Raw genomic sequence first — 12,739 nt, 5'->3', positions numbered from 1 at the left:
ATAGTGGTGGGTAGCATATGGGTTAAGGACAATTTACCATCGGTACAGTACACACACATTTTCTGGAGCATTTCTGACTTGTTAAAAGTATCAAGAGGAACATGCCAGCCGGCATTCCGGGTCTGCCCGAAGAGGGCATGTCTAACCCAGGGTCTCTGGGGCCTGAAGCCATCTATCCCAGATATTGCCATATTTGGCGGGGCGGCCCCTGTGTGAGTAAATAAGCTTTTTATATTTCAGGCTGTTATTCAGTGTCATTCCATTTTTTTTAAACATAACTTAGTTTATGAACTTATTTGTTTTGGGTTCTTTGTATGGATTACATGGGTTCTTACGGACATGTGGTGAAAAATTAATGTCAATAGCACCTTAGAAATATATTTACCTAGAAAAATGGTGATGTGTTTAATACTTATTTTACCCGCTGTACATCCATTAAATCACCTGAGTGTAATAGAAATTCTGGTGAGAAGTTCTATAAGGCTAGGTTCACACCTGCACTGTGCGTTCCGGTTGTGGGAGTGGGAATTGCATCGATTCCTGCACTTGCAACCACCCTGAATCATGCTGCTCTTGTGAGACACGCAGGGCTGTAGTTCATTCTAAATGGCACCCCCACGCATCTCAGCCTGCAGCGTGATCGCGGGGGTGAGAACCACAGAGGAACTGCATAGTCAAATAGACCATGCAGTTTCCCTGAAGCCATGTTTTTAAAAAGGTGCAGGCACCTTTTTTTCTGTGGTTTACATGGCACAGCAGCCCATTCAAAAGAATAAGCTGCTGTGCCCGAGCAAACAGGGGCCGCATGGCCCACGCTAGTGTGAACCCAGCCTGAGTGAGTGAGAGAGAAATAGATAAAATAGATGTAGATAGATACTGTAGATCAGGGGTAGGCAACCTCGGCCCTCCAGCTGTGGTGAAACTACAAATCCCATCATGCCTCTGCCTCTAGGAGTCATGCCTGTGATTGTTAGGGTCTTGCAATGTCTCATGGAACTCGTAGTTTCAAAACAACTGGAGGGCCGAGGTTGCCTACCCCTGCTGTAGATAAATAAATAGATAGGTACTCAAGATATTTTAGATTGTGTTAGGTAGAGGGAGATAATACACTATATTACCAAAAGCATTGGGATACCTGCCTTTACACGCACATGAACTTTAATGCCATCCCAGTCTTAGTCCGTAGGGTTCAATATTGAGTTGGCCCACCTTTTGCAGCTATAACAGCTTCAACTCTTCTGGAAAGGCTGTTCACAATGTTTAGGAGTTTGTCCATGGGAATGTTTGACCATTCTTCCAGAAGCGCATTTTTTAGGTCAGGCACTGATGTGGATGAGAATGCCTTGGTCGCAGTCTTCACTCTAATTTATCCCAAAGGTGTTCTATTGGGTTGAGGTCAGGACTCTGTGCAGGCCAGTCAAGTCCCTCCACCCCAAACTTGCTCATCCATGTCTCTATGGACCTTGGTTTGTGCACTGGTCCAAATAATTTGGTGGAGGGGGTATTATGGTGTGGGGTTGTCTTTCAGGGGTTGGGCTTGGCCCCTTAGTTCCAGTTAAGGGAACTCTTAAGTTGTCAGCATACCAAGACATTTTGGACAATTTCATGCTCCCAGATTTGTGGGAACAGTTTGGAGATGACCCCTTCCTGTTCCAATATGACTGAGCACCAGTGCACAAAGCAAGGTCCATAAAGACATGGATGAGTGAGTTTGGGGTGGAGGAGCTTGACTGGCCTGCACAGAGTCCTGACCTCAACCTGATGGAACACCATTGGGATTAATTAGAGCGGAGACTGTGAGCCAGACCTTCTCATCCAACATCAGTGCCTGACCTCACAAATGCACTTCTGGAATGGTCAAACATTCCTATAGACACACTCCTAAACCTTGTAGACAGCTTTCCCAGGAAATCTGAAGCTGTTATAGCTGCAAAGGGTGGGCCAACTCAATATTGAACCCTACGGACTAAGACTGGGATGCCATTAAAGTTCATGTGCCCCAATACTTTTGACAATATAGTATATATATATATATATATATATATATATATATATATATATATATATATATATATATATACATACACACTCCTCAATTTTTTGTAAATATTTTATTATATCTTTTCATGTGACAACACTGAAGAAATGACACTTTGCTACAATGTAAAGTAGTGAGTGTACAGCTTGTATAACAGTGTAAATTTGCTGTCCCCTAAAAATAACAACACATAGCCATTAATGTCTAAACCGACAGCAACAAAAGTGAGTACAACCCCAAGTGAAAATGTCCAAATTGGGTCCAATTAGCCATTTTCTCTCCCCGGTGTCATGTGACTCATTAGTGTTACAGGGTCTCAGGTCTGAATGAGGAGCAGGTGTGGTAAATTTGGTGTTATCGCTCTCACTCTCTCATACTGGTCACTGGAAGTTCAAAATTCATCTCATGGCAAAGAACTCTCTGAGGATCTGAAAAAAAAGAATTGTTGCTCTACATAAAGATGGCCTAGGCTATAAGAAGATTGCCAAGACCCTGAAACTGAGCTGCAGCACGGTGGCCAAGACCATACAGCGGTTTAACTGGACAGGTTCCACTCAGAACAGGCCTCGCCATGGTCAACCAAAGAATTTGAGTGCACGTGCTCAGAGTCATATCCAGAGGTTGTCTTTGGGAAATAGAAGTATGAGTGCTGCCAGCATTGCTCCAGATGTTGAAGGGGTGGATCAGTTGAAGGGGGGGGTCAGCCTGTCAGTGCTCAGACCATATGCCGCACACTGCATCAAATTGGTCTGCATGGCTGTCCTGCCAGAAGGAAGCCTCTTCTAAAGATGATGCACAAGAAAGCCCGCAAACAGTTTGCTGAAGACAAGCAGACTAAGGACATGGGTTACTGGAACCATGTCCTGTGGTCTGATGAGACCAAGATAAACTTATTGGGTTCAGATGGTGTCAGGCGTGTGTGACGGCCACGAGATGAGGGGTACAAAGAATACAAGTGTGTCTTGCCTACAGACAAGCATTGTGGTGGGAGTGTCATGGTCTGGGGCTGCATGAGTGCTTCAGGCACTGGGGGGGGTTACAGTTCATTGAGGGAACCATGAATGCCAACATGTACTGTGACATACTGAAGCAGAGCATGATCCCCTCCCTTCAGAGACTGGGCCATAGGGCAGTATTCCAACATGATAACGACCCCAAACACACCTCCAAGACAACCACTGCCTTGCTAAGGAAGCTGACGGTAAAGGTGATGGACTGGCCAAGCATCTCTCCAGACCTAAACCATGGTGGCCACAAAACATATTGACACTTTGGGCCCAATTTGGACATTTTCACTTAGGGGTGTACTCACTTTTGTTGCCAGCGGTTTAGACAGTAATGGCTGTGTGTTCAGTTATTTTGAGGGGACAACAAATTTACACTGTTATACAAGCTGTACACTCCCTACTTTACATTGTAGCAAAGTGTAATTTTTTTTAGTGTTGTCACATGAAAATATATAATAAAATATTTATAAAAATGTGAGGGGTGTACTTACTTTTGTGAGATACTGTAGATAGATAGATAGATAGATAGATAGATAGATAGATAGATAGATAGATAGATAGATAGATAGTAGAAAGGTAGATTATTATAATTGAATAATACAAAAGCCAATAACAATTTAATGTAAATATTGTCCTTAGTTAAATAGAAGTATTTCTCACTTTGTTCACATGTGGACAGATGTTTTACACATACTGTATATACACCGTTATACTTTTCATATTTTCAGCCGCAAAGCAGGAAGAAAGCAAGTGGAAAACTATCTGCAGAAAAAACGGAGAAAATGACAGTCTCACAAGAAAAGATTGAAGACAGCAGGTAGGTGCGAATCAGTATTTCTGTCGCTCAGCTGGGTATGCTTTCCCTCTTATGCCGTGCTTACTTTCCCTCAAGCAAGACAGACTCCTCACTGAGACTTCTATTCTGGGAAATAACAGTGTGTCCTTCCTAGAACTAATCAGATCTCCCTTGTATTACCTACTTGGGAACCCCCCTGGCATGACACGGGTGCATTTCATATCGGATCATTTGTTATTACAGTAATAAGAAACATAATTAATTAATTATATTTTAGAAGACCGTTTTAAAATCCAGTTTCAGATTTTCTGGTCTATTTTGTATTGCAGGGAATATCAGGAATGCAAATTTCTGAAAAAGTTTTTATTATGTTTACTGTTGTCAATCATGTGACGTTTGTACAGACTTTTGGGGTATCCATTGTGCCCTGATAAATACAGTATTTATATTTTGCTTATTGCATCAAGTGAAGTGTAGAGACAGTGTTGTGGCTAGGTCACCTTAGGTGGGCAGACAGACGATAGACAGCAATGTCTACTGTACTGTCTTCCAAATAGCAGAATTTTAACAATGACATGGCGTATATTGCAAAAGCTTGTAGTGGCACAATGGGAAATGTTAATAGAAAAATGAACAGATTTGGTGTTTTCCTTGACCAGCCTTAAAAAAAACCAAAGTACCTAGAAGGGTTTTAAGTACTCGGTTGGTGTTTTCCTTTACTAGCCTTAAAAAAAACCAAAGTACCTAGAAGGGTTTTAAGTACTCGGTTGGTGTTTTCTTTGACTAGCCTTTAAAAAAACAAAGTACCTAGAAGGGTTTTAAATACTCGGTTGGTGTTTTCCTTGACCAGCCTTAAAAAAAACCCAAAGTACCTAGAAGGATTTTAAGTACTCGGTTGGTGTTTTCCTTGACTAGCCTTTAAAAAAACAAAGTACCTAGAAGGGTTTTAAGTACTCAGTTGGTGTTTTCCTTGACTAGCCTTACAAAAGAACAAAATAACTAGAAGGGTTTTAAGTGCTCGGTTAAAATAAAGTATATTTTATTTCCTTATTTTCATTCATCCAGTTCTTTCCCCTGCAGTTTGTATATTTTTTATAGGACTTTGCTTTCTTGTGTTTGCCTTTTTCATATCAGTCATTAAAATAAAAACAACCACCTCTACATAGGTCAACTACTGTATATTCATTGTAAGATTTTTTTCAAACTTTCTTGCATATGCTTGCCTCCTGTTGTTCAGTAAATAAAGGGCTATTCCATGCCAATTCACATGCTAAAAGTGCTGCTAAGTCTGAGGAACTGACTAATCATGTATGCGTTTTGTAATATGAAACATTGCATGCCCTTGCATTCTTTTATGCCCCGTACACACAATCGGATTTTCAAACAAATGTTGGATGTGAGCTTTTTGTCGGAAAGTCCGACCGTGTGTATGCTCCATCGGACATTTGCTGTCGGAATTTACGCCCACAAATGTTTGAGAGCAGGTTCTCAAATTTTCCGCCAACAGAACTTGTTGTCGGAAAGTCTGATCTTGTGTACACAAGTCCGTCGCACAAAAGTTCACGCATGCTCGGAATCAGGCAGAAGGAGCCGCACTGGCTATTGAACTTCCTTTTTCTCGGCTTGTCGTATGTCTTGTACGTCACCGTGTTCTCACGTTCGGAATTTTGGGCCAACATTTATGTGACCGTGTGTATGCAAGACAAGTTTGAGCCAACATCCTTTGGAAAAAAATCCACGGTTTTGTTGTTGGAAAATCCGATCGTGTGTACGGGGCTTTAGACTTGCAGCATATCTGTACTTATGTCACCGTAGATTCAAGCACTGTATAGACTTCTTGCATCAAAGGAAGATTTTTTACAAATTGTATACTGTTGCCATGGCTGCATGGAAGAAAAATGTTATATTCTTGGCAGTTTTTCTTAATTTTTATATATATTGTTTATTTATGGGTATACGTCGAAATACCATGACAAGACAATATGAATGGGTACAAATAGGCCATAAAGAACAATCATCAGCAAAACAAAATTAGAAAACCATAGAAAAAGAGTGTACAGAAGATTTCACTTCAATAAAAAAAAAAAATTAGACACTGACACCATAAGGGTATACTTTCTTGGCAGGTTTGAGAAATTATGGCTAGATGCGGATTGGAATCAAAAGGCTGTTTTGAGAAAATGAAATTATAACATAGCTTGCATAGAAATTCTACATGTCATATGATTTTTAACAAAACCGATGATATTTTCCTTTAATCCCAGAACACGTGTTTGCTTGTGTTGTTCTTTAGCCAAATGGAAAAAAAACTCAATATTGTTAGAATAACGATATACTATAGTATAACTTGCAGACATTTCGAATTATGAAATATCTTTAATAGGCATATTTATTAATATTTTCAGATAGAAAAATCATTATTAATATAACTACATTCCTATCAATGATTTGTCTAAATTCTTCCTGTTTTCTGTTGCCATGGAAGAATTTTAGTCAAGATGGGTCTATTAAATGTTTTCACATAAAATCACACAACTTTATTATATTTTTCATATTTTAATTTAGTTGGTAAAAGCTGTGTAAATCTTGTGTGGAAAGATGTTACAAACTGACACTTTTTATATATTTACAGATATTCCATAGAAACTGATGGTTTTGGATTTTATTATATTTTTTATTATTTTTTGTATTATATTTTGGAGTACATTTGAGATTCTTTTTTTTTCCTAAAATATTTTGACAGAAAACAGGAAATTTGGGTGAAAATTGGATATCTTGATAATATGCAATGACATCAATAGGAAAGGCAAAATTAGGGTGTTTTGTTGGTTTTTAAGTTCAGTTGACTTCAGATAGTTTAGCTGATTTCAACTATACTAGACCAGTTCTCCTGCCAAAAAATAGCCCCACATTATTGTAAGTTTTTTTTCACACAATGAAAAAAAAAAAGGTAAAATAAAACAGACAGACAAATAGTGATCAAGCACAAATATAAAAAACAGTAAATGAAATTTGCTACCCTAAATGTATCCTTCAAAAAATATGTAATATAAATAAAGATAAAAAGAGTAGACTTTCTTCAAGCAAATTTTGTTTGATATAACAATATTGACAATTTTCACTAAATCATTTATGCCGAAATTATTCTGCTTATTCCTACTGATATGGCTGTGTTCTGTGATAACCGGTAAAATCGAAACATTTCTTACTGGGCACAAGAAATATTTCAAGAGCCTCTGCAGGCATAATAAAACAAAACAGATAAAGAATATGTTTTACAAAATTGATTATTTTATTGCTCTTGCTTACCATACCACATTTGGGAAAAAGGTGGAATGATGCTTTAAATATAACATTTTCTGTTCGCTGTGCTGTCAAGCTTACTGATGTCTATAAAAACCTTAGCACTGCTGCGCTGTTCCTAATATAAGCAGCATGCTGATATTTAGGACAGTTATCTGTGGTTAAATATAAAACCCATTTGGAATTTTGTAACTTGTTTCTGTACTGACCTACATTTACTTTTTGTCTCTTCAAACTTTTCTGTTATTTGACATTTTTAGAATTTCTCTACTATTATCTGGGAAGGATCTGCGTTTTTATAACAATAGGTATTTCATCTAAGCACTGCCAGGATAGATGTTGTTAGTGATTTAGAAAAGCTCTACTATTTTTTTCATTTTTCTTTGGCCCACTTGGTGCCATTTTTATTCTCATTCGTTGATGTTTGGGCTCATGTGTGAACTATTATTATTAGTACAATCAGGAGTTCACAGTGTACAGTATATATGAATAACCATACAGTGGAACAGATCTTTGCATCTGTCACAACAGGGAAAGTGAGCAGGGTTATACTGGAAGGGGCGGAGTTTTAAAATGTTTATGTTTTTGAGCTTTAAAATTTATTAAAGTGATTGTAAAGGCTTGTTTAAAAACAAAAAAAACAAAAAACAAACATGTTATACTTACCTCCTCTATGCAGTTGGTTTTGCACAGAGCAGCTTGGATCCTCCTCTTCTCGGGTCCTTCTTTGCTGCTCCTCCTTTGAGTGCCCCCCAGCCTGCAGCTTGTTACAGGGGGCACCCAAGCTGAGTCAGAGCTCTGTGTATCTATTCAGACACGGAGCCCTGCCCCCTCTCTCCCCTGATTGGCTGACTGACTTTGATGGAAGCCGCGGGAGCCAATGGCACCGCTGCTCTGTCTCAGCCAATCAGGAGAAGTGTCCTGGATGGCTGAGGGGATCGTGGACATCGCTGGAGAGAGAAGGAGCTCAGGTGGGTAATAAGGGGGGTGCTGCTACACACAGAAGGTTTTTTACCTTAATGCATAGAATGCATTAAGATAAAAAAACTTCTGCCTTTACAACTCCTTTTAGTGTTTCATTGAAGCAGGTTAAGGCCCCATTCACACTTGTGTGACTTGTCATGCAGCTTTGAACCCCAAAGTCACATGACAAGTTACATCCCATGCTTCCCAATAAGTACCATTCATATCTGTGCAACTTAAAGTCGCAACAACTTTAAAGTAGTTTCTGCAGTACTTTGGTCCGACTTTCATGCGACTTGAGGGCCATAGACTTCAATGTAAACCCTCAAAAGTCACACTTGCATGATATACATGCGACTTGTGTGCAAAAAGAATGTCAACAATAAAAAATAAATTTTAAAAAACAGCATAAGTTCCCCCTTATCCATACCAGGCCCTTCGGTTCTGGTATGGATTTGTACGGATTTTAAGAGGAACCCCATGCCACAATAAAAAAAAAAAAAAAAAAACGGCATGGGTTCCCCCAAAATCCACAACAGACCCTTATTAGAGCATTCAGCCCAGCAGGTCAAGAAAGGGAGGGATGAGCGAGCACTTCCCCCCTCCTCTTGAACCATATCAGGCCCTCAACATTGGGGTGGGGGGCTTTGGGGCAGGAGGGCTCTGCGGAACTGTAAAATATAACCTTTTACGCTCAACCTGAGCCTAACTGTTAACCACTTCAGCCCCAAAGGTTTTACCCCCTTCCTGACCAGAGCACTTTTTACAGTTTGGCACTGTGACACTTTAACTGGTAATTACGCGGTCATGCAACGCTGTACCCCAACAATATTTTCATCCTTTTTCCTTTAAAAAAGAAAAACAATATTTTTTACTTTTTGCTATAATAAATATCTCCAAAAATGTTTTTAAAAAACACATTTCTTCATCAGAAAAGTGTAAAGAGGGAGACAAAGCTCTCTCTAATAAGTGATGGGATTTTGGGGGAGATGATGTATCTGTTTGAAGTGAGCCAATACCACAGTGGTTAATATAAAAATATACATTTTATTGAAAACATATAAAATATACACTACAAAGATTCCAATCAAATGCCATCATATGACCATACAGCAGCTTGTGCTCTGAAATCAGTTGTGATCAACCAACATGTTTTGCATATATTTTGATTCATCAGGGCATTACAGACATCACAGATTTCATCTGGTCTATTACAAACAGGAGGACAACTGCATAACCACTCCCACAGCCAAATGTCTGCTGTGGCAGTCAGAGATTTCAAGTCCCGATTGAGGAGTGCGGGGTGCACCTAGACGCACCCCGCACTCCTCAATCGGGACTTGAAATCTCTGACTGCCACTGCACCCAGCAGGATTTTGCAGCCTCTGCACACTATGCTACGAGACCACCGCCTGTTGTTTTGCACGGTCCAGCTCCCCCATCGGCATTGCCCATTGGGATCTGGAATCCATGGGCTGACTTGCTCCAGGTGATCCATAGAGAGACATTTGGCTGTGGGAGTGGTTATGCAGTTGTCCTCCTGTTTGTAATAGACCAGATGAAATCTGTGATGTCTGTAATGCCCTGATGAAGCAAAATATATGCGAAACATGTTGGCTGATCACAACTGATTTCAGAGCACAAGCTGCTGTACGGTCATATGATGGCGTTTGATTGGAATCTTTGTAGTGTATATTTTATATGTTTTCAATAAAATGTATATTTTTATATTAACCACTGTGGTATTGGCTCACTTCAAACAGATACATCATCTCCCCCCAAAATCCCATCACTTATTAGAGAGAGCTTTGTCTCCCTCTTTACACTTTTCTGGTTACTATAGGGATTGGGAGTCCTGTCTCTGTTTTTCTGAAACAGTCCAATCATTTATATATATGCTAAATTTCTTCATCAGTTTAGGCCAATATATATTCTTCTACATATTTTTGGTAAAAAAAAAAAAAATCGCAATAAGCATATATTGATTGGTTTGTGCAAAAGTTATAGCGTCTACCAATTATGGGAAAGATTTATGGCATTATTATTATTATTTTTTTTAACTAGTAATGGCGGTGATCTGTGATTTTTAGCGGTATTGCGACATTGCGGACAGATCGGACACTTTTGACACATTTTTGAGACCACTGACATTTATACAGCGATCAGTGCTATAAAAATGCGGCACAGTGGTGTAGTGGATAGCACTTTCACCTAGCAGTAAGAAGGGTTGCTGGTTCGTATCCCCGCCACACTACCTGCCTGGAGTTTGCATGTTCTCCCTGTGCCTGCGTGGGTTTCCTCCAGGTACTCCGGTTTCCTCCCACACTCCAAAGACATGCTGGTAGGTTAATTGGATCCTGTCTAAATTGTCCCTAGTATGTATGAATGTGAGTTAGGGACCTTAGATTGTAAGCTCCTTGAGGGTAGGGACTGATGTGAATGTACAATGTATATGTAAAGCGCTGCGTAAATTGATGGCGCTATATAAGTATCTGAAATAAATAAAATAAATGTCACTGGTAGGGAAGGGGTTAACACTAGGGGGCGATCAAGGGGTTAAATGTGTGTTCCCTCAAGGTGTTCTAACTGTATGGGGATAGGACTGAGTAGGAGAGGAGACATATCGCTGTTCCTACTTACTAGGAACAAACAACATGTCTCATCTACTCTAACAGCACATGGATTTGTGTGCTTACACACACAAATCCCCGTGCTGGCGCTCGTACACGCGATCCCGGCAGTGATTGCGACTGCCGACCACACACATTAGGTCCCCCGCCGTGCGGTGCGCCCTCTGGTGGCTCTTAAAGGAAACCACATGGTACGGGTATGGGGTTTCGCGCAGGGGTGCCATTCTGCCCCCGTAAATAGACGTGAGGTCGGGAACCGGTTAACCTAAGCTTAAAAATAGTCCTTAAAAAAGACAGTCAATGAAAATGAAAGCTGGATGCTTGAAATTCCGCAAGAACGTACCCCTGCAATAGGCTGGAGTCCAATCTTGTGGGATATTAATGCCCTAGCTATCCCAGGAGGCAGTGGTAAGGCACAGTAATTCCACTCTCGCTTTCCAAAAGCATTTTAAACAGCTGTATTTTAAAATTTATTTGTAGGCAACCAGGAGTGTGCAAAATCTGATGCAGCTCTGCATAGAAACCAATCAGCTTCCAGATTTTATTTCCAAAGCTTAATTGAACAAGCTGAAATTAGAAGCTAATTGGCTACCATGCACAGCTGCACCAGATTCCAAGTGCTCCAGTTTAGTAAATCAACCCCTCTAATTTTGGGGGTGGGTGGCTTTCAATAGAGCACACCTTCCATTTTCTTGCAAGGTCCATTTTAATATTTACCCATGATTAAAAATGTAGCCCAAAAGTCAGTCCTTGAAAAAAGGTAAACCCTAACCCCAACCCCTAATCTTAACCAAAAACCCTCAACGTTGACCCCAACACCAATTTAACTACTTCTAACCCATATTTACTCTCTCTTTGTTAAAAGCAGAAAGCATTTCTGTGGCGGGAACATTGTTGAAAAAAAACACCATTTCCCTGTGCCAAAACAAACCAACACTAGGGTACGGTACTGAAAATCACTGAATCTCTTCAGACAGCATTTAAAAGATCAAATGTGTACAGAGTCAGCATTTGAAATCTATAGGAGAATAATTGTATGTCTGGTGTCTGCAAAAGTATCAATTCTTTTTTTTCTCAGTCCGATCACTTTTAAATCAGATTTGTGAATATTATCTGTTAATTACATCACACGCCTGTTTTTTTTTTCTTTTTATTTGTTGTTTTTTTTTTTTTTTTACTAAATTCAGTTCAGAATCATTATTTTGGTTACAATGTTAAACAAATTTTAAACAGTTTAAACAAAAACATTTTCCAACAAAAATGATTATCCACAAGCCACAATCATGCTGAATAATAACACATTTTCCACCCCAGTGAGCCAGTATGCAAGTTCTGCAAATTGTCTACATATTTTCTTTATAATGGTATGATCAAGAATAAAAAATACATGTTTTTAGTAAACTAAATATGAAATATTGCTTATTAGTATTTTTTTTTACTTGTGGGTGGATGTTTAGTTTCCTCTTCAAATGTTTCCCAAGTTCAAATCTGTTATGCTGCAATTTACACACACAACCAAATGACTCATTGTAATGATTTATCCCTTATAAGATGGCTCATTCTTATGCCCCGTACACACGGTCGGATTTTCCGATGGACAATGTCCGATCGGAGCGTGTTGTCGGAAATTCCGACCGTGTGTGGGTGCCATCGGACATTTTCCATCGGATTTTCCGACACACAAAGTTCGACAGCAGGAGATAAAATTTTCCAACAACAAAATCCGATCGCGTCAATTCCGACCGTGTGTGGCCTGTTCCGACGCACAAAGTGCCACGCATGCTCAGAAGAAATTCCGACACGGGACAGCTCGTTCTGGTAAACTTAGCGTTCGCAATGGATACAGCACTTTCGTCACACTGCAATGTAAAAAATGGTTTAATACAGCGCACTCTCTTCTTCTTTATAATGTGACAAGAATGAAGTAGTTTTGCTGCTCATATTCACACACACTTCTCACAAAGTTTTATTTGTGTTTTCTTAGTGGGATTCCCTGAATATA

At 39.6% G+C, this 12,739-nt stretch overlaps 1 protein-coding gene across 2 annotated transcripts in view; it reads left to right on the top strand.

Moving 5' to 3' along the window:
* The window catches only part of MORN1 (MORN repeat containing 1), a 518,336-nt gene that overhangs the window by 279,430 nt on the left and 226,167 nt on the right, over nt 1-12,739 (top strand). For both annotated transcript variants that reach the window (XM_073602994.1, XM_073602993.1), the window contains one exon: nt 3,774-3,862. In XM_073602994.1, the coding sequence (XP_073459095.1) occupies nt 3,774-3,862 (89 nt within the window). The remainder of the gene's footprint in view (nt 1-3,773; nt 3,863-12,739) is intronic.

Source organism: Aquarana catesbeiana, linkage group LG10 (assembly GCF_042186555.1).
Source record: "Aquarana catesbeiana isolate 2022-GZ linkage group LG10, ASM4218655v1, whole genome shotgun sequence".
Lineage (NCBI taxonomy): Eukaryota > Metazoa > Chordata > Amphibia > Anura > Ranidae > Aquarana > Aquarana catesbeiana.
This window is presented reverse-complemented; position numbering and strand designations above follow the sequence as displayed.